This window comes from Tachypleus tridentatus, chromosome 12 (genome assembly GCF_004210375.1).
Source record: "Tachypleus tridentatus isolate NWPU-2018 chromosome 12, ASM421037v1, whole genome shotgun sequence".
Lineage (NCBI taxonomy): Eukaryota > Metazoa > Arthropoda > Merostomata > Xiphosura > Limulidae > Tachypleus > Tachypleus tridentatus.
In genome coordinates this window covers 22,103,983-22,125,265 of record NC_134836.1, presented here as the reverse complement: position 1 = coordinate 22,125,265, position 21,283 = coordinate 22,103,983, and the positions used below count along the sequence as shown (strand labels likewise).

The following is a 21,283-nucleotide window of genomic DNA, read 5'->3' as shown; positions in this document are numbered from 1 at the left end:
TGATAATGCCCCCGTGCACAAAGCGAGGTTCATAAATACATGGTTTGCCGACGTTGGTGTGGAATAACTTGACTGGTCTGCACAAAGCCCTGACCTCTACCCTATTGAACACCTTTGGGATAAATTTGAACTTTGACTGCAAGCCAGGCCTTCTCGCCGGACATCAGTGCCTGACCTCAGTAATGCTCTTGTGACTGAATAGGAGTGAATCCCTGCAGTCATGTTCTGAAATATAGTGAAAAGCCTTCCCAGAATAGTTGGAGGCTGTTATAGCAGCAAAGGGGGATCAACTCCATATTAATACCCATGGTTTTGGAATGAGATGTTCAACAAGCACATATGGGTGTGATGGGCGGATGTCTACATACTTTTGGCCATGTAGTGTGTGTGTGTGTGTATATATATATATATATATATATATATATATATACACACACACACATATCCATTACTCTTACCCCTTCCCCCACAAAAAAAAAAGCTCTTTATAGCTTTAGTTTATTGGTTGGTATGTTGAAAATGCAAAAGCGTTATTATTACCAATCTTATCATTACAGAGTAACTTGATCTTTATCATTTTCCATTATTATATTGGTTAAAAATGCATATTTATTATCAATTATATGGTAATGTTATTTTTGTTATGGTAGACTTCTTAAGCAATTTTTCCAAGACTGTTTCCACCAGCCACCATTTCCCACTACAAATTTAGTTTAAGTTTGTATAGCTGAGTGTTGGTCAAGCGGAGTGTAGATACCTCAATCGTCTATCAGCTGTTTTGTTTTTTAATTTTATTTTTCGTATCAGACGATAAAAATGAAAGGTGAGTCGTTGTTTTTTTTAAAATTACACTTGACTTCTCTTCGAATAGTGTTTGAAAAAGTCAGTTTTGGCTAAATAAAATTGCTATAATTCATAAAAGTTAAAGAATTATCAGTCACCAAATTGGTTCAGTTTCGGTTTGTTAATATTAAGAGATAGGGCTAAATAAAGCCTCGGAATTATTGGCATAACTTTTTTTATTTTTAAGTTTGCAAATTGTGAGATGTTTTAAATGGTCATATCCAGGCAGATCTTTCTCTAGAAAGTACTCTTGAAGTAAACTAACGGCTTATAATTAAAAAGATAAGTATCTATATTTTATAGTACCAATAATTAAATATTTAATGTTATTTATTTAGGTTGAGCTTTTAGGTTTACTGTTAGTATTGCTACTTCTGGCAGTAGTAGTACTACCAGTAGGGTTGATTTATTGATAGCGAACTGTAACTGTAGTAACTAAACGAAAGATATCTAATAACAAAAAATAATTTATAAAAAGTACTTTGCACATGGCAGTGAGGGCGTCGCGCAAATAAAGGTGAGTGAATTAGGGTGTCTATAATGAAAAAGTTTGGAAACAACTGAAATAACGAATAGAACTGTATTCGTGGAAAATTAACATATTTTTTACTTGGAAGTGTCAGGGTAACTATAAAGTTGAAAAAGCCTTTTTCTGTTGTTTTGTTTTCTTTAAAGGTGCAAAAAAATTTTGAAAAACTAATCCAAAATCTGAAACTTTCAGGGAAACTGGCTTTTCCCTCCTGTTTATGTCAGGATCAACATGCACACATTAAACCATGTTGCTTGGTTGCCCTAATTATATTAATAATAGTCAGTCATGGCTTTTATTTCATGGTAATTATCTAATTCATTATATTTATATTGAGATTCAAATCAAATATTTTAGTGAATTAAGATAATATTTCATTGTCTGCCACCAACTTGGATTGTCCATGTGTGAAGATGGCTTCTTTACTATATAGTGTGAAATGTGTTCTGCAGTTATCAGGTTACAAGTTAAACTAGTGTCAAGTTTTTAAGACAGAATCTTGAAAAGAACAGTGAAATATCAGTGTGTCATACATGTGTCATGGAAAGAATATGAACTTGAAGGTGTTACATCTTTATCAAATTTAGAAAAAGTAAATTGTTATTCATTTTTTTTTAAATTTGTTTTTATCATCATATTGCACATTTGGTCAGATAGATAAAGGTTTGACCATATAGTAGAATAATAGTGTATGTCATCAGTAGAAATTATTAAAAATAAGGTGTTAAGTGATTACATTCAAGTGATATATTAGTCTCACATGAGTCTTGTACAAATAGAATAATTAAAAACAGTAATAATAACAATTATGGGATTATTTTTGTGACCTGTAGTTTTACTGATGAGTTAATCTATCAGCTCTAATATTAATGCTTCATGTGTAAATAGAGTTCTAAATTAATCTATTCATTGCCATAAAGAGATATTCTATTACATGTAATGTCTTGTTTATGTCCAGACACCTTTTAGAAGAATATATCGGTGAGAGTTTGATACTTAGATTAGCTAACAATGGAGGCCATAGCAAAGCATAACTTCACAGCTACAGCAGAAGATGAACTGAGGTTTAAGAGAGGACAAGTTCTGAAGGTAATTAAAAACTGTGTGAATTGTACAATAGAAATAAAAGGTATTGGAGGACATGAGATTATGTAATTATTGATAACCAAGTACATTATATATTATTACAATGACCAGTAGATGGTATGCTGGTCAGTGGAAATTGAGCCAAACCAAAGACTTGCATTAAGGAAAATCACCAATCATTTAACGAGATGTCAGATAAGAGACAATATTGAATGTGCCTAACATTTAAACATTAAAAGTTATTAATACACAAATCACCAACTTAAGGAATGTATATAAAGGGTAAGGGCTTGAACAAGGAACTCAAATTTTGCTAAACAGTTTATATATATATATTCTGAGGAATACAGTACATAACAATAATGAAACAGGTTGCTTTTAGAGAGTCTAAGGTTTGCTAACAACTGGTCACCCACGATCAGTAAATGGAGTAAACTTCAAACTTGTGTTTAACAGACATGTCAACATACAATAAGTTATGTTGTTGATGACTAATACTGTTGTTCAATAAATTGATTAACTACTGGTGTTGTGTTTAACAAATATGACAACATAGAGTAAGTAGTATTTTACATTATTACTAATACTGTTGTACAATAACTCCTCGGTGTGGATTCCTGTATGTGGTGAGGGGACTTTCCACGGAAGGTTCTGTTCTTTCAGTTTACCTCTTCTGGGATCTAAACATCCACCCACGTATTTGCTGTGTGTGGCAACCCATGTAGGGGAGGAAAAGATCCTGATGGTTGAGGGGTCCAACCCCAACACACCACTTTGGCCTTGAATTCCTGTAGATGGGCGGCTCCTCTTGGGTCAGTCAGCTGGTCCACTTGGGCTAGGGTCAACCAAGTTCTCAACAGGTGGTGTGAACATTGTATCTGATGCTGGTGTTTTGATATAGTGTTCACGAAACCCCAGCATTGCTGCAGTGTCCTTGTTTGACATAAAATAGTGAAAACAGTCCATAGGTAAATGACCATGTCTTGAAGATTCTGAGCAGCAATCTTCAACATCTGTAACACCTATTGTACCTCATTTTCTTATCCTACATTCTCTTTCAGACAGACCTTTAGGGCAAATGTCTCCTTTTTTCATTCAGAAGGGACTAGAGGGACTTGCTGGCTCTCCAAAGTCCAAAGTCAGTAAAGAAGCTTTGATCTGGTGACATATTGGTGGAAATATCCACATCTCAACACAGTGAACCCCTCTTGCATTCAAGGCAATTGGGGATATCCCTATTGAGGTTACACCTTATGCTACTTTGAATTCATCATGAGGAGTTATTGTTGAAAGGATTTTCAAGAACATCCCTGAGTCAGAGATTCTCACTGGTTTCTCCACTCAAGGAGTTTCTGCAGTGAGGCGTATCTCCAGTTGCAAAGATGGAATTACGATGCTGACCAATATCCTTGTTCTGACATTTATATCACCACATCTGCCTGCCACCATCAAGGCAGGTTATCTTAATTGCAGGGTACAGCCGTACATTCCAAACCTTCTCCGATGTTTCCAGTGTCAGCGGTTTGATCACTCAAAGACATTATGTTATAGTTCCTTGACGTGTGCTCCTTGTGGTAGCAAGGACCATGAAGCCTATGAGTGTGAAATGGACCCCCATTGCATCAATTGCAATAGCCTTAACCCATCCTACTATTGTTCTTGCCTTAAATGGTTGGAAGAAAAAGAGGTGCAGCATTTGAAAATGATTCATAAAATTACTTATCCTGAGGCTTGAAAGTTGCTGTCCATCACTTCATCTCGGACATATGCTGCTGCACTTCATTCCACAACTACAGTGGGAGTGCAGACAGATCTCTCTGTGCCTCCAAAAGAATCGTCCTCAAAACAAATGAAAATTCTTTTGACCTCCATGATTAAAAATGTTGATGAATCAACTTCAACACCCATCTCTTACATACATTCCAACAAATCCCAAGGTCCACTTCCTGTGTTTTTGGGTACAGGCATTTCCTCAGATGCATCTTCTCTCACCCAAGATGCAAAATGATCATTCGTTCATGTCCTCATTCACTGGAATTCTCTTCCAACAGTGAAGACTTGCCCATTCGACCCAGGGCAGGCTCCATGGAGGTCAATAGACCTTCCTCGAATAAAGACAGTAACAAAAAAAAGACATGGTCGTAAACGGAAGGGTTATCCACCCAATTCACCTACATATAAATAAAAATGGCCACCCTGATACAATGGAACTGTCAAGGTTTATGTTCTAATCTGGATGACATCAAAACACTGATTACTTCCTACCATCCTGTATGTCTTTCCTCACAGGAAAAATTTCTGAAACCTACTGATACAGTCACCTTTTGGCAGTTTTCTTTGTACAGAAATGACAGACTGTGTAATGGATGAGTGCATGGAGGGGTGGCACTGTTGGTTGATCAGCATGTGCCCACTCTGTCTTTGCCACTTGACACATTCTTGGAGGCCATAGCCATCCGTGTTTCCCTGGGTCATACCATAACTGTTTGTTGACTGGAGAGACATATGATCGGTCAAACCTTGATGCTCTTGTTGAAAGTTGCCATCTCCCTTTTTAATCCTGGGGGACTTTAATGGACATCATCCCCTCTGGGGAAGTGCTGATATTGATAGGATGGGTTGATCATAGAGTATATGCTCTCTGATCACAACTTTTCTCTTTTTGATACTGGTTTTTCTACTTATTTCCATGCACCTAGTCAGTACTTTACTGCTATTGATCTCTCAGTTTGCTCCCCTTCACTATTCTCCCATTTTTCATGGAGGGTTGACGATAATCCAGGAGGCATTGATCATTTTCCTATAATTTTGAGAGAGACTGGCCATGGTTGATTCCACCCAACCCACATGCCCTGGTGGAAGCTGGATCATGCATACTGGCCCTCTTTCACTGCTCTCGCAGAACTTGATCCTGCCATCATCTGTAAGCCATTAGTAGATGACTGTGTGGTAGCAGTAACAGACTGTATTATACAAACAGCTGCTCAATGTATTCCTAAAACCTTGACATGTTTTCCACGATATCCTCGTCTGTGGTGGAATCCTGCCTGCCACATGGCATTGAAGGCTCAAAAATGGGCCAAGGATACTTTCTGCAGATATTCCACCTTCTGAAACCTCATCGCTTTCCAGCCAGCTTGCACACATGCTAGGTGAGTAAGACATCAAAGCCAGAAGGAAGCTTGGATTAAGTTCACAACTAGCATATCTACTATCACCAGTTCCAAAGTCATGTGGGACAAGATTTGAAAGGTCAGTGGGCAATATAATTCTGTCCCCCTCTCGATCTTGTTCTCTGATGGCCAGGAAGTAGCTGATACCTGAAGCATTGCTGAAACTCTAGGTGAAAGCTTTTGCTGGGTATCTAGAACTTCTGCTTCTTCCTTCACCAAAACTCAGGCAGAGTGATCAGCTCTTTCCTTTTGAGTTGGTTGTCTCTATGACTGTAATCTTCCTTTTGCACTGGTGGAATTCATACTGGCCCTTCATCGGTCTGGCAGTACATCTGTTGGACCAGATGATGTACACTATGAAATGCTGCACCATCTATCTCCTGCTTCTATTGGTATTCTTCGGATTGTTTTAACTGGATCTGGCAGGAGAATGTTTTTTCTGATGCCTGGTGCCAGGCTATTGTCCTACTTTTCTCCTAAGCCTGGGAAGGATCCCAAGATTCCTTCAAACTACTGTCTAATTGCTTTGACAAGCTGTCTCTGTAAGACCTGAGAAAGGATGGTTAATGCTCGTCTTGTTTGGTTCCTTGAATCAAACAACCTCCTCTTGCCAACTCAGTGTGGGTTCTGAAGACAGCTCTCCACTGTAGACCATCTGATGTGACTTGAAACGTCAGTCGGAGAAGCCTTTCTCAAACGATATCTTGTGTCAATTTTCTTAGACATTGAGAAGGCTTATGATACAACATGGAGGTATGGCATTTTGTGAGACCTCCATATATATGGGTTGCATGGTCATTTGCCTATTTTTTTTATTAAAAATTTTTTAATGGGCAGGAGAATCCAAGTTCATGTGGGTTCAACACTTTCCCATTCTTTTCTACAGGAACTTGGAGTCCCTCAGGGCTGTGTTTTGAGTGTTACACTTCAGTATAAAGATTAATGCTATCACTAAAGAACTTCCTCTTACTGTTGCAAATGGGCTCTATGTTGATGGCTTTCACATCTCATGTCAGTCGTTGAACATGAGGTATATTGAGTGGCAGATACAGACTGCTCTCAATCATTTACTGAAGTAGATCACAGCAAATGGCTTTAACTTCTCTCTCTCTAAAACCACTTGCATGCACTTTTGCCACCAATGGGGTATTCGCTTTGATTCTGAACTCTGTTTTAGTGAAATTGTGCTGCCTGTGGTCCCTGAGACAAAGTTCTTGGGGTTTATCTTTGACCATAAGCTGACCTTTTATACCACACATCAAGCAGCTACAGGTAAAATGTACCAGAGCACTGAACATTCTCATGTCCTCTCTTTCACCACTTGGGGAGCAGATAGATTTTTCTATGCTAAAGATATATTGTGCTCTTATTCAATTGAAACTTGACTATGGATCACTGGTCTATGACTCTGCCAGAACCTCTGCCTTAAAGATGCTGGACTCCATTTCTCATCAAGGACTTTGGCTCTGCACTGAGGCTTTCTACACTTCTCCAGTTCAGTGCTTATACATAGTCTTGTGAACCTTCTTTGCACCTAGCTGTTTGCAACTGTCTTTACTATATGCTTTGTAACTTTGTTCCTTACCAAAGCATCCCACCTGAGGTTATGTTTTCCTTCCTTGGTGGGCTATACTTTTTCAGAACAGACAATCTGCCGTTGCTTCTTTTGGCTTTTGTATCCAGGCATAATTGGATAAATTGGGTCTGTCCTTGGATAACATGCTGTATCCACTGGTCAGCCCATCCCACCATGGCTTCTAACAAATGTGACCTATCTTTAAGTCATTTGAGAAAAGCAGACACTCCCAATTGTAAATACTGTCTGCTATTTGCTGAACGTCTTTCAAACCATCTTTCCATTCCTATTTATACAGATGGTTCAAAATCAGGTGACTGTGTGAGCTCTTCTATGGTTTGTTGTGGTTTTGTGGTTGCACTCAGAATCCCCTCTACAGCTTCTGTGTTCACTACTGCGCTGTATGCCATTTCTCTTGCCCTGGATTACACAGAAACTAAGCAGTACTCAAACTGCACTATTTACACTGACTTGCTTTGTTCTCTACTGGCCTGTTCACACCCTGTTTTTGCCGATATTCAAAACCGATTGCCCCATTTCTCTTTAACACGTACTTCTATCCAGTTTTTCTGGATACAGGGCCACGTTGGTATTCGTGGTAACGAACTCAGTGACACTGCAGCTAAGTCTCTCTGATCTGGCACTATCACTGCTGTGTCTCTTCCATACATGGACTGTGGTCCTATATTCAAGACTAGGCTCCATGCCAGCTGGCAATCGACTTGGATTGAGCAACTTGAAAACAAGCTTTTCCAAATAAAACCCTATGTTGGACTTTGGTCGTCTTGCTTCCATCAGGATTGGAAAGAGGAAGTTGTTTTAACTAGACTATGCATTGGTCACAGTTTTTCAACTCATCGTTTTATTTTATCTGGAACTGATGCACCAATGTGTTTTCTGTGTAACACTCAGGTCACAATAAGCCACATTTTACTGTCTTACTGTTGTTATGACTCTCGATGATGGCACCGTTTTAAACATGTTCTCTCCCAAGATTTATCCATAACGTTAGACAGTGTTATTGGTGATGGTGACACTGTTCACCTTGAAAATGTTTTTAGTTTTTAAAGGCCATTAATCTTTTTAATGCCATTTAAGTTTTAAATTCATACAATAGACCTTTTTTAATGTGATTTCCCTTTTAAGAATCAAAGTTCAACTAGTTTGATTTAAAATCAAAAATTGGTTGTAATGTCAAATAACTCAAACCCGCGACTGGAAAGCCCAACTTCAAGTGACTAACACTACTGTTTGAACTACCCGTTAGTCATCCTGGGAAGTTAAAATTAAGATTTTGCTGCAAATCTTTTAAAAATTTTATTACTTTTTGAAAATGGCCATAATGTCATAACGCAGAACCAGGACTGGAAAGGCCAACTTCAGGTGACTGATGATGGTTTTTGTACTTGTCTGTTAATCTTCCTGGCGAGTTATAATAATTACAATTATGCAACAGAAAGTCCTTCACAACTTGTATTACTATAGTTTTTTCTCTTGAAGTTGTAGACCAGATGTAAACATTGGTTTTTTTGCTGTTTTTTTTAACTTTGTTTTGTTTTACCTTAATTTCCTCTTCTAAATTTTACTAAATTTACTTTAATTTTAACTTTTTACCAAATGTTTGTGACGGATAGCCTAGCTGCTTTGTTCCATAAAACACCAATCAACCAGCCAACCTTGTACAACAAATTGATTAACTACTAGTGTTGTGTTTAACAGACATCTCAACATATGCACGTTTTGAACCTATTTATATCAAGTAATTTTGTTACTTATTTACACTGAAGCACTGTTTGATATATCTAAATAAACAAATATAAAACAATAATGTGACAGTTACATCAGTACTGCATGTTATAAGTTAAGTTCAAATCTGTAAAAACAATATATAATGAAGGAACACTAAATAAAACACTTCTTCCAAGTTAACTTGGTGATTTCAACAAATCACTATCTTATTTTGTATATATTTATCTCTTCATGTTTTTATTCAGTTTTTGTGTCAGATATTTCAAATTTATAAAATATTAATTTTTTTTAATAAAGTTTCATTTGTTATTGTGGTACCAAGTTTCTTTGAAGAATATAGCAAAGATACTTATTGGTAGATTTATAGAACAAGATGGTGATCAAACCAATTTATCAACAAAAACTGTGACCAGCTGTTGAACATAGTGTGCTAATTAGTACAAAGTATTTATTTTGTAGGTTCTAAATTTAGAAGATGGCATGAATTGGTTTAGAGCAGAACTAGACAGAGAGGAAGGACTCATTCCTAGTAATTATATTAAAATGAAAAAACACAAGTATGTATTTATTTCCCTTCTCTGAGGATAGAAATTAAACCTCAGTTTTCATTGCTGTTTTGGTACATATGTCTTTAAACATTAGTCCTTGACTTTCATTACATGTGTACTTTTATGGAAGACAAAGTTACTTAAAGCCAACTAAGTTGAATGAATATTTACTACACTGCTTTAGATTAACCATGTTTGTTCTCCTAGGCTTTCATTACAGGGTCTTTCTCATTGTGTAGTACACAGTTTTGAAGTCATGCTGCTGTGTCGTGTATTTCATATAAAATGGGACAAAATATTTCTGAAGCATGACGGGAAACAGTATAAATGCTGTAGTATCAAAGTAAAACACAATCCAACTTAACAGTCTCAATTATGTTGAAAACTATATTGTTGTGAATAGAATTAAAAGAGAAATATGAAGGTAATTTTAATCCTTATCAAGGGACATGTTATAAAGCAATTTTTATCTGTTCTAAGTATTAAAATGTGTGCATTTATGTGTAAAATGTAAGTATCCACAAACACTTAAAAAACATCCAGCAAAAACTGGCATAAAATATTGTGTACTTTTTTCAGGTTCTGAAAATCTGAATCAACCCAACAACTTGTACAAAATGTATGGTATCACTTAACATAATCTCTCAATACTTACATTGAACTTTCAAGGATATGTATATATGTGATGAAATTTCGAATTTCCCAAAAGTAAGCCTGTGTTTTGTGAATTTTTCTGGAAATTTTCCAGCTGGTATTATGGCAGAATCACCAGAGTTGATGCCAAGAAACTCCTGCTGAACAAACATGAAGGAGCATTTTTAATCCGTGTTAGTGAGAGCCCTCCTGGTGACTTCTCTTTGTCAGTTAAGTAAGTTCTTTATAATTCATTGACTTTTGGTTGAAACAAGTACTTATTAATAGTTCATGGTGACAGGCCTAATGAGGGGGGTCAGAGGAGCTACAGTTCTGGGGCCTGGGGAAATATAGGATAAATAATAATGTATTCTCATTTTCATAATATACTTAAGGAAAAATGGCAGTACAGCAAGAAGTCAATTTGCCTCAAAAAATACCTTTTTATCCAAAATATTTAAATTCTCAACACATTTGGCTTCTGTCCACCAAAAAAATTTTCCATACACCCATGAATGTACCATGAATTTATGAAGAGTTCTGAAAGGGACTCCGAAGACATAAGTGTTCCGGGGGCCTGACCTGCCTCTCGACGCCCCTGCATGGTGAATTTCTATGTAACACTGTGTGTTCAACATGTACAGACAGTAAGTTAAGTTATTTTTGGCTTAGTTAATGTATTTGTCCTGGACTAATTATTCTTCATCAGACATCCCTAGTTACAGATTAGAGGACTAGTTGAACATGTGTTATTTTACTGTAATGTATGAACTTGTATGTAAAATAAATGATTATGATTAAATTTGGTCAGAAACTTTCCATATATTTGGGTCTCAGAAAGTGAGAAAATTTTGGTTTATTCCAGATTGTACTGAAGACATTGAAATATATATTTAATGTGTAGAATTAAACTAATAATCTCATCAATGTTTTTTAAACTGTGTCCAGGATATACAATTCTACATGAGCGAGTAAATGTCAAAAGCCCTTTAAGATCACGTGAGAGTGTTGTTGGGTTGTACTTAATATTGCTTTTGCTGCCACTAGTGTGACTGATTGGCTCGTACTTTTTAATTCTGTGTAGGTTTGGTAAATTTAACATACCTTGCAACCACAAGGTAACTGTGAAAGTATGTGTACCATGACTTTTAATGTAGTGTACATATCTTCACGAACTTTGGTAAGCCCTCAATGTTATTGAAAGTCTTTTATACATACAGAAACCAGATTTTTAAATAAGTAATTTTATTTCATTTTACCATTTTCAGACTTTATTCTCAGATCCTCCTAATTGGACATTTAAAATTTGTATCTTATTTGCTAATTTTTTGTAGTGCTTCCTAAACACTGTGTACTCAGTTAACTTGCTTGACTTTCTCCAGAAAAGTATACATTACCATTTTATTTTTGTTCTAGAATGACTGCTGGCTATAATAAGTTACTATTATTTATTCTAAATAGCTTAGCTTAGTTCAGTATTTGTAACTTTTTTTTTTTAGCATTATTGGATTGTTGCTCTGAGAACCATATTTAACTAACAATCATGGGATTCCTACTGTAAGTTATGTAGTGGACTGAAATTATGTTGTTTAGCAATGTGATGCAGGAGCTATTCATGAAAATAATTTGTGGAGAAAGTTGTTTTTTTTTGCAATCTAACCCTATCTAGTATAGTTTTTCTGATTTTTGTATATTGTTACTTTTATAATGGTGATTGTAAAAATACAAATGGAAAGTAAGGCCTGACTGATCTTGGTGACAGCAACTTTCAACATGTGGGCAAACTAAATAATTAAAAAAATAGAATTGTGGATCATTTGAAAAATTAAAACTTTTTATATCTCTGTTAGTTATAAATGATGTAATAGTAACTGTCAGAGACAATTATTAGCAATCTGCAAATGAGAGGATGTGGTATGTGGGTTTGATTTTATGGTTTATATCTCCATAAACAAAGTATAACAGAGGCTATAAAAATTAGGCTTAGCTTTGGTAGTATGTCACTTATAATTAGCATTTTATGTTAAACTCATAACATCCAAGGTAGCTGATGAGGAGGGGGAACAGAAAAGTGGAATAACAAATGTCATGTCTCATAGATAAGTTTAACTAGAGAATTTTCTTAAATATTTTTTCTGAAATTAATAAATGAAAACTGAAATCATATTAAATTTTTTTTTTTACTAATTTTGTTGCCAGGTTTCTTTCTATACATTGATAATAAAATAGTTTAAAAGTTGATAAAAGCAACTAAACATTTTATGACAAGTACACCTCTGTCTATCTGCAATATAGGGCTAATATCATTGAATGTGCTTCTGTGTTTGTAAACCAGTATAAATGTCAAACGTAGGTAGGTAACATAAAATGAGGATGACAAACAATTTTATTATTGTACTGTTTGTTTGTTGTATTACATGTGTTATTAAGTTATATTAATGTACATTTTGTTCTGTGTTTGTTTGTTGTGTTATTAAGTTATATTTATGTATATTTGTGATTTTAATTTCCTAGGTGTGACAGTGAAGTTCAACATTTTAAAGTATTAATGGATCCACAGGGCAAGTTTTTTTTGTGGGTTATTAAGTTTAATTCACTGAACAAACTTGTTAAATATCACAGATCTGCGTCTCTCAGCCGTACCCATGACATCAAATTGAAAGAGATGCATCCAGAAGAGGTAATACAAGGGGTGTGATAAATGTGTAAACAGTTCTAAATCTCAATAAATAACACAAAGTATTATGTGATATCAACACTGGTTTCTATTGTCAAATTGTGTATGTTTTACCAAACCTGACATCTTTTCACAGCTAAAAATGTTTTCTATAATGGATGTAAAACTTTCATTTAAAAAAGTTACACATTTTGTTTTCTGATAAACTCTTTATCATAAAGTCTATAAAAGATTTTTTTTTAAATAAACATTTTTATTTCCCTGTAAAACATTTAAATATAAAAACTTAATGAAAGTTTCCATAATAATTAGTGCTCAGTTTATAAGAAGTTTATGTTAAATCATTACTAGAAACAAACTTATAAAATTATTAAATAGCAGATATGTTGCCACCTTTAATTTTAAGTTGGCTTCTAAAATAATGTTTACAACTCTAATCACTTAAACTGGTTAAATCAATAGAAATTATATCTCGCATTGACTCTAATGTTTGAAGGTAGGTCTAACTTTATGGACCATAGCTTACAGACTTTCTCTTAAATTATAATTTTGTAAATTAAAGAAATCTCAGCATGTTCAACTTGTTGAAGCTGTTTCATGTGGCTATCAAGTCTGATAAGTTTTGTATCTAATCAAACTTAAGTTCAACAGTAGCTAGAAGAAAGCAGGGATGTGTAGCAGATTAAGTGTAAAAAGATGGAAGCAATTACTGCTACACAGAGTATAAGACTTGGTTATTAATGAAATACTGTCTGACTGACTCATGGGTTTCACACGTGGATGACACTAGGCTTGTGTTAGAATGACACTAGATTCATGGGAAACGGGCAGTCTCGGTCGTTGTTTCACACGTGGATGACACTAGGCTTGTATTAGAATGACCCTAGACTTGTGGGAAACGGGCAGTCTCGGTCGTTGTTTCACATGTGGATGACACTAGGCTTGTGTTAGAATGACCCTAGACTTATGGGAAACGAGCAATCTCGATCGTGAAATTATGAATGGTTGACTTTAAGCTTGTTTTAGAATATAATAAAAATTAGGTAGTGGCACTATAAGTTACGCATCACAGATGTGCTGTTCACCATTTGTGTATTTAATTAAATCCAACATATTTTTGAACTAGTTAAAATAGAAAATCTTATTGTCTCAGGTTATTTTAAACAAGTTATGTTATAGTAGTAACAAGGTAAGATTTTTGTGACAAATAAGGTTTTGAAGTAAATTCAGTTCTTATAATAGTAATAAGTAAACTTTTCAATTATAACATGGTTTGGGGCTGACTTAACTTATTTCAACATGATGTAACTTTTTAAAAATGGATAACTGCCTAAATTTTTTTTTTTTTCTGTATGTAGTTTCTGGTTCAAGCTCTCTATGACTTCCAGCCCCAGGAACAAGGGGAATTGTAAATCAGTCAAGGGGACATCATCACTGTCATTGAGCATTCAAACCCCGACTGGTGGGATGGAGAGATTGGATCAAAAAGAGGATATTTTCCTGCAACCTATGTTGTCCCGTATTGTACGTAGTTCTAACCATAGTCGTGTTTGGTGATTTTATGGTTCAGGATAACCAGTGACTGATGTGTGTATACTTAATATATTTTAAAAACTCCATTTCTTATAAAGCTTTTTGTCACTTGTCACTTTGTGGGTGGTGGTGAGTCCCAAGGAATGTACATATTGTATATGTACAGATATGTAGATGACACGGTTGCGGGATTCAAATCTACAGAACACATACTTAATTTTTTCAATCACATTAAATCTATACATCCCAACATTAACTTCACATGTGAACAGGAAGAAAGCAATCAAATATCATTTCTTAACCTCAAAATTACAAGAACCGACACACAATTCAAAACAGAAATCCACCGAAAAATCACCCATACTGGACTATACATTCCTTGGGACTCAGCACATGAAACAAAACAAAAACTCAACATACTAAGAAACCAAATAAACACAGCCATAAAACTATGCTCACCAGATAAAATTAACAATGAATTAGACAAAATAAAACAATACTTCATCAACATCAATAAGTTTCCTCCACAAACTGTAGAAACATTATACGCACACACCTAGACAGAAAGCAAAATCAACCAACAAAATTAAATATATCTCACGAATCAAAAAATCACGAAACCATATACTGCTGTATACCATATATTCCTGACATCAGCAGACAAATAACCAACATTTGGCAAAAACTAGTAACAAAATATGACATTCCAGTTAATACCAAATTTATTCAAAAACCAGGCACAAAACTGAGGTCTATACTATGTAAAAACTACACTGACAAACACCACACCAACATTATTTATAAAATACAATGTGATAACTGCCACGACTTCTATATTGGAGAAACAAGTAGAAAAATGGAAACCAGATTCAAAGAACATAAAAAGTCACCTTCACACGTTTTCGAACACTGCAAGTCAAATAAACACAACATAACCATAGAAAACACTCAAATACTAAATAAAGAAACAAACATAAACGAACGCAAAATTAAAGAACCCTTACTTATACAATAACTTAAACCCAAAATAAACCAATATAAAGGAATGCCTTTATACCTATATTAATATAATAAAATAAATAAAATTTACATATTCATACATCTAACACCGCCCTCTACATTCCGACACTCGGTTACACAACCCCCTTTCAAACATGTGGGCAGCTTCCGGTCAGTTGCCTCTTTCTTTGTGAACCTGACGATGAACAAAGAAGGTCGAAACGTTGTTTGCTCTTCTATGTAAAATATTTTCTCAACCCAAACAAGCCGTTTTTTGCATATATATTTCTTTACAAGTGGGTTTTCTCGACATCACAGATAATTCTTGAATCTTTTCACATGAGGTGGTATGCAGCTTAACACAGGCTGGAAATGAAGGGATAAGCTGTTGAAAGTTGGATTAAAGACAGAAAAAGTAGAGGTCATTAGACTGTTGTTCAGTATCATCATGAGTTTTCAAGTTTCTTGCAGTGACCCAAAGTATGTGCACACTTGAAAAGTTCAACAATTATTGAAAAGATTTCATCCATCATACAATCTGCTTTGTACTTCGTTTTGGGAGCTGGGTGTTGCCTGGTGTATATAGCATGCCAGCATGTGAATTCAAAGTCTATTGTTCATGTCCCATGGTCATTGAAATTACACTTCACTTTGGAGTGTTTTAATAAGAGAGAGTCAATTTTTGTTTTAATTAGAGAAATCCAAGAGCATCCTCTGGGTGATTTTGACCAGTTGCTTTTTCCCTAGTTTACAATTCAAAGTTAGTAGCTTTACATGCATATCTGAAACTAACTTTTATTAACCCACCTTATATTTAGAATAATTTAGATGTTTAGTGGTTTGTTTCATAAGTTGTTGGTACACTTAAACTGAGATATCCTCACACAATTAATTTGTCATAAATCATAATTTTTTATGTTTTAAATATTGTTAATTTATATAATAAAACAACTTTTAAATTTTACACATAACAATCTTCTGGAATTTTTGGATTTTTTATTATTTAAGGGTGGGATTCACAAGAAAAACTTAGAAATTTGTTTTTTTAACTATGTTTTGATCCTGGTATTGTTCCCCCTCCTCCATTCTTTTAATGTTTAATTTGAAGCCAGTGAATTGATCTCAATTGTGTTGTATTTTTCTTAAATGTTCTCCAGGAATAGCTAGTTATAAAAATATCATAGAATTAAAGTTTTCCAGCTACTGTTGTACCCAGCTTTTGACAATTAAGTGCTAGTTTTGTTAATGTTTGTAAATGTTTAGGGAGAATAAACTGTAATGGTTAATGAATAATATTTTGTATATGTATTGAAACAGTATGGAAGTGCAAGATGTGACATAAATAAACTGAAGCATGAATGATAAAGATCGAAGTAATAGCATTGCCTCAGGTTTTTAAAGGTATTACTAGTACAAGTTATCACCTATATTTCATGCAATATTACAATATTTTCCCTAACAGAATCAAAGTTTGCAAAAATTATTTCATTAATTACCAAATTAAAAGTCTTGTTTAGAAAGGTGTTGGTTGAGTTTGGAACATACCTCTGGTTTTGGAATTTGTGAGTTTGAACCTAGAATTTATGTGATAGACACTACAAGTGGTTCTCCAAGCTTGAAGCTCATGGCATTATAAGAGCTAGGATAAATTCATTAGAGGTTGCTCTCTCCTGCTGGTCAGAAGCTCAACGTAGGGTCAGCAGAAGATGGCTTTAGTAGCTATACTCTTGTTTAAAATTAAGATACACTTAAAAAAAAACCAACAAAGTTTATTGTTTTAACTCCAAGGCAAAAGTCATGACCCAGTGTATCATTTAGATACAGTTTAGTAATGTGTATGTTTAACTTCGTGAATATTTCTCATGAATGTGTTAGTACATAAGCGCTTTTGTTCACTCACAGCTTTGTGATAGTTGGTACATTGTTACAGATTCAACAGTTTTATTCAACATAAATAAATCTTAAATGTTATTCTTTATAAATATTTTTAATACAACAAAGTACAAAGTTTGGGTGTTTTTATTATTATTATTAGTATCAAATTTACTGAAATAATTTTTAATTTTTTTCTTAACACAAGTTTTAATAAAAAAGTGATGTTTTAGAGTAGCATTTGTATTCTGATAATAACAATAATTATCGTTTAGCACATTGTTGAAACTGTATACTCAGTACTTAATGACAATAATTATCGTTTAGCACATTGTTGAAACTGTATACTTAACTCCGTAATGGTTTTAAACTTTAAAAGATGTATTAAAGATTTTTTTGCTTGTTTCAGTTTGTATCATAATAGATTAATTTTTGTTATTGTCTCCAGTGCCTTTATGTTTTTCTCATACTTTTTTTGAAGATTGTTAACTTTCTAAGTAAAATAAAGAATGTAGTTTTGATTTTGTAAATATTTGTTTTTTACCTTTGTTTTTTTAAGATCATAAATACATTTTTGTATTTTTACAAGTTGTAATATTTGTAACAGACTACTGTATTGTAATCCATTTCTAAAATAAAAACTACTCTTCGTGATTAAGCATGATGTTTTTTGAGTAAGAATAAATCTTACAATTAAATTTGTAACTGAAACCTTAGGAAATTAAAAAAGTTGCCTAAGGTCAAGGTCAATTTTGTTTTTATTTAAGAAAAGTAAAAGTGATGTATTGAACTAAAATACGGTTATCCTGAAAAGCTGGATTTCGAAATATAAACTTACTAATCTCTGTTTAATAGATTTGACAACTGCTATCTTATAGAAGCATGTACCTGTTTGATCTTATGTTTGTGTCCTCTCCCTAATGCATGGTGAGTCCATCTCAAGAAGTGTACCACAAATACTTCTAGTCATTGTTATTATTTGGGTTTTTTTACCTCGTTTGACCTTGTTGGTTGCCCTTGGATTATGGGATACTGAACCTGAACTATTCATCTAACTTGAAAATACAGTATGATATAACTGTGTCACCTGCACCTCAGCAATTAGTATGGCCACGACCGAATTTAAGAGGTTGGCCAGTACGGCAAATACATCATTATAAATAAAACCTTATTCGCTTTTATTAATTTTATTCTTTTACTCTCAGTGACTGATTTATTATTTGTTTAACATCCCTGGAGCCTGTTGTATTTTGGATATTTTGACTTCCTGTTCGATATCAGTGCATCTCAAAACCACATTACTACGAATCACTGTACAGGTAGCCTGGTGATTAGGGTACTCGACTTGAAACCTGTGAGTCACAAGTTAAAATCCCGTCATTGAAAATGCTTGTTTTATCAGATGTGGTAACTATATAATGTAACTATCAATTATACTCTTTATTGTTATAGGGTAACCCAACAGATGGCGGTGAGTGATACTGCCTAGCTGCCTTCCGTCTAGCCTAACATTTGAAAATTAGGGACGTCTAGCGCAGATAGCCCTCGGGATAGCTTTGTGCAAAATGTAACAAAAGCATCAAACATTATACAAACTAACAATGTATTTGAAAGTTCACTTTGTTTCACATTAAGCGCAAAGCTACACAATGGGCTATCTGTGTTCTGCTCACCAAGGATATTTAGCAGTGCTATCTGGGGGGTTAATTCATTTTGATAAAAATGATTGTGAACATATGCTTAAGCCTAACATGGCTAGGGCGCTCAACTCATAATCTGAGGGTCGTGGATTCGAATCGCTGTCCTATCAAATATTCTCTCTAATTCAATCGTGGGGGCATTATAATCTGATGGCCTATGCCACTAATATAGTTTGTTTTCAATCTCGCACAAAGCTACGCGAGGGCTATCTGCGCTAGCCGTCCTTAATTTAGCAGTATAAGACTAGAGAGAAGGCAGCTAGTCATTATTACCCACTGCTAACTCTTGGGCTACTCTTCTGCCAACGAATAGTGGGTTGACCATCACCTTATAACACTCCCACGGCTAAAAGGGCGAGCATGATTGGTGTGAAGGGGATTGGAACCCACAACCCTCAGATTACGAGTCGAGTGCCCTAACCACTTGGCCATGCTGGGCCTCGCTGAAAGAGTAGCCCAATAGTTAGTGGTGGGTGGTGGTGACTCGCTGCAGTCCCTGTCTTTACCTGCCAAGTTAGGGATGGCTAACACAGATAGCCTGGTGTAGCTTTGCACGAAATATGAAAGAAACCAAACCATCTTTTTAATATTTGAGTGTGGCATTGTATTATATACCCTCTTTCTTAGTATCGTTTTATTTTAAACCTTAAAATAAATTAATTTTGATTTTATTCCAATTGAAAACAAGAGACCATTTGGCCCATCTAAGTTGTTCTATATTTACCACTATTACACTACAAACTATACAAAGAACCTCTTCTCTTTTTTCCTGGGCCCGGCATGGCCAAGCATGTTAAGGCGTGCGACTCGTAATCTGAGGGTCGCGGGTTCGCATCCCCGTCGCGCCAAACATGCTCGCCCTTTCAGTCGTGGGGGTGTTATAATGTGACGGTCAATCCCACTATTCGTTGGTAAAAGAGTAGCCCAAGAGTGGGTGGTGATGACTAGTTGCCTTCCCTCTAGTCTTACACTGCTAAATTGGGGACGGCTAGCACAGATAGCCCTCGAGTAGCTTTGTGCGAATTTCAAAAACAAACACTTTTTTTTCCTTTTTTCTTTCTGCTGAGGTCGTCTTCAAAATATTCGTAAAGTTCTATTTCAATGTTGTAGCTTCTGTTACACGTGAAAACAAACCATTCCATAGACGACTGCTTTATGTCTTTGTCTGAAGTAAGTCGTTTCTGTGTTTCCTTTATCATATATATATATATATATATATATATATATATATATATATTGTCCTGTTATTACTCTATGGAAATACTTGGAAAAGTAATTTTGTTTTATATTCCCGGCCTTTAATAATCATAATACCTCGAATTACGCTCCTGTCCTTTTCTCTCCAACTAAACAATATGACATTTTTTTTTAAAAGCAGAATGCTACACAACAAGCAATTTATGTTTTACCACCATGGGTATCGAAATCCCTATTTTAGCGTCCTAAGTCTAAAAAGTTAAAATATTTCTACTCATCCTCATACATCAACCTCTCAAACCTGGAATCATCCTAATAGTTTTCTTCTGGACTCTCTAAAAACATAATATTGTTCTTTAAATGAGACGAGAAATTCTGAATATATCATTCGTAAAAGGTACTACATATGGTCCCTTAGTGGCACAGCGAGAAATCTGCTGAATTTATTATAACAACTCAAAGGTTATAAATTGTTTAATATCGTTTTTATAATGTTTAGATACGTTTTATTCAAAACCAAAATATAAAATGCCTTATAATCGTTATGAACTACAGTTTAAATCAGAATTAAATAAAATATGCGCTTTCTATCTTTTTAAGAAAAATACACAGAAAATAGTTAAAGCGTCACCTTTCGGGCTAAGGCTAGATATCAAATTTTCTTTTCTGGGGAGCCTTGTTTTAATTTTTATACATCGCACAGTGTTACTGCTAAAAAAAAATAATAGTATTTAGCTCATATGAACTAATGTTTCAAAGTCTTTCACACATTTTTGAAAATTCGCACAACTGCGGTTATGGTACATTGAAATCAGAATTATAAAAGGATTGTGGGTGGCGACTCGTATTTCAAAAAAGGAAGTAATAAACAACGTTATGAACATTAAGTACATCTATTTGTCATTTACATTTTTTTTCGTTATATAAGTATCCTTCCGTTTTTCATAGTCACGCTTCATTGTCCAAATAATTCCGAGAAAAACCAAAACAGCCTTAATTCGAATTTAGCAGAATGCTAACAAGGTTCAAGCTAATTTTTCTTGTGTTCTTCAGTTGCGTATGTACTTCTATCTGTTATACGCTGAGCAAAGTATGCTAGACTCAAAAGGAGTTTTAATAAAAATTATATATGTATATATTTGTCGTATTATCATTTTTCAATAATTTA

The 21,283-nt window shown here is 34.7% G+C and overlaps 1 protein-coding gene across 5 annotated transcripts; it reads left to right on the top strand.

Moving 5' to 3' along the window:
* Nucleotides 1-964: 964 nt before the first annotated feature.
* On the top strand, nucleotides 965-18,150 carry LOC143235145 (growth factor receptor-bound protein 2-like). Of its 5 annotated transcripts, XR_013018945.1 has the most exons (7): nucleotides 1,369-1,677; nucleotides 2,331-2,461; nucleotides 9,416-9,513; nucleotides 10,253-10,372; nucleotides 12,652-12,817; nucleotides 14,173-14,338; nucleotides 18,074-18,150. XR_013018945.1 is itself a non-coding variant. In XM_076473017.1 (6 exons), the coding sequence occupies exons 2-6, from the start codon at nucleotides 2,384-2,386 to the stop codon at nucleotides 18,077-18,079; spliced, it is 468 nt and encodes a 155-aa protein (XP_076329132.1). In that variant the 5' UTR covers nucleotides 1,369-1,677; nucleotides 2,331-2,383; the 3' UTR covers nucleotides 18,080-18,150. The 5 variants fall into 5 exon arrangements, 3 of the variants coding, with proteins under 3 accessions (XP_076329132.1, XP_076329130.1, XP_076329131.1); XM_076473017.1 differs by lacking the exon at nucleotides 12,652-12,817; XM_076473015.1 differs by lacking the exon at nucleotides 18,074-18,150 and having other exon boundaries at nucleotides 14,173-14,444.
* The last annotated feature ends 3,133 nt before the right edge of the window (nucleotides 18,151-21,283 follow it).

Coding starts and splice junctions, on each gene's coding strand:
- LOC143235145 (XM_076473015.1), top strand. CDS start 2,384: ATGGAGGCCATAGCAAAGCATAACTTCACAGCTACAGCAGAAGATGAA. Junction 2,462..9,415: donor AGAGAGGACAAGTTCTGAAG/GTAATTAAAAAC, acceptor TTTATTTTGTAG/GTTCTAAATTTAGAAGATGG. Junction 10,373..12,651: donor GACTTCTCTTTGTCAGTTAA/GTAAGTTCTTTA, acceptor TTAATTTCCTAG/GTGTGACAGTGAAGTTCAAC.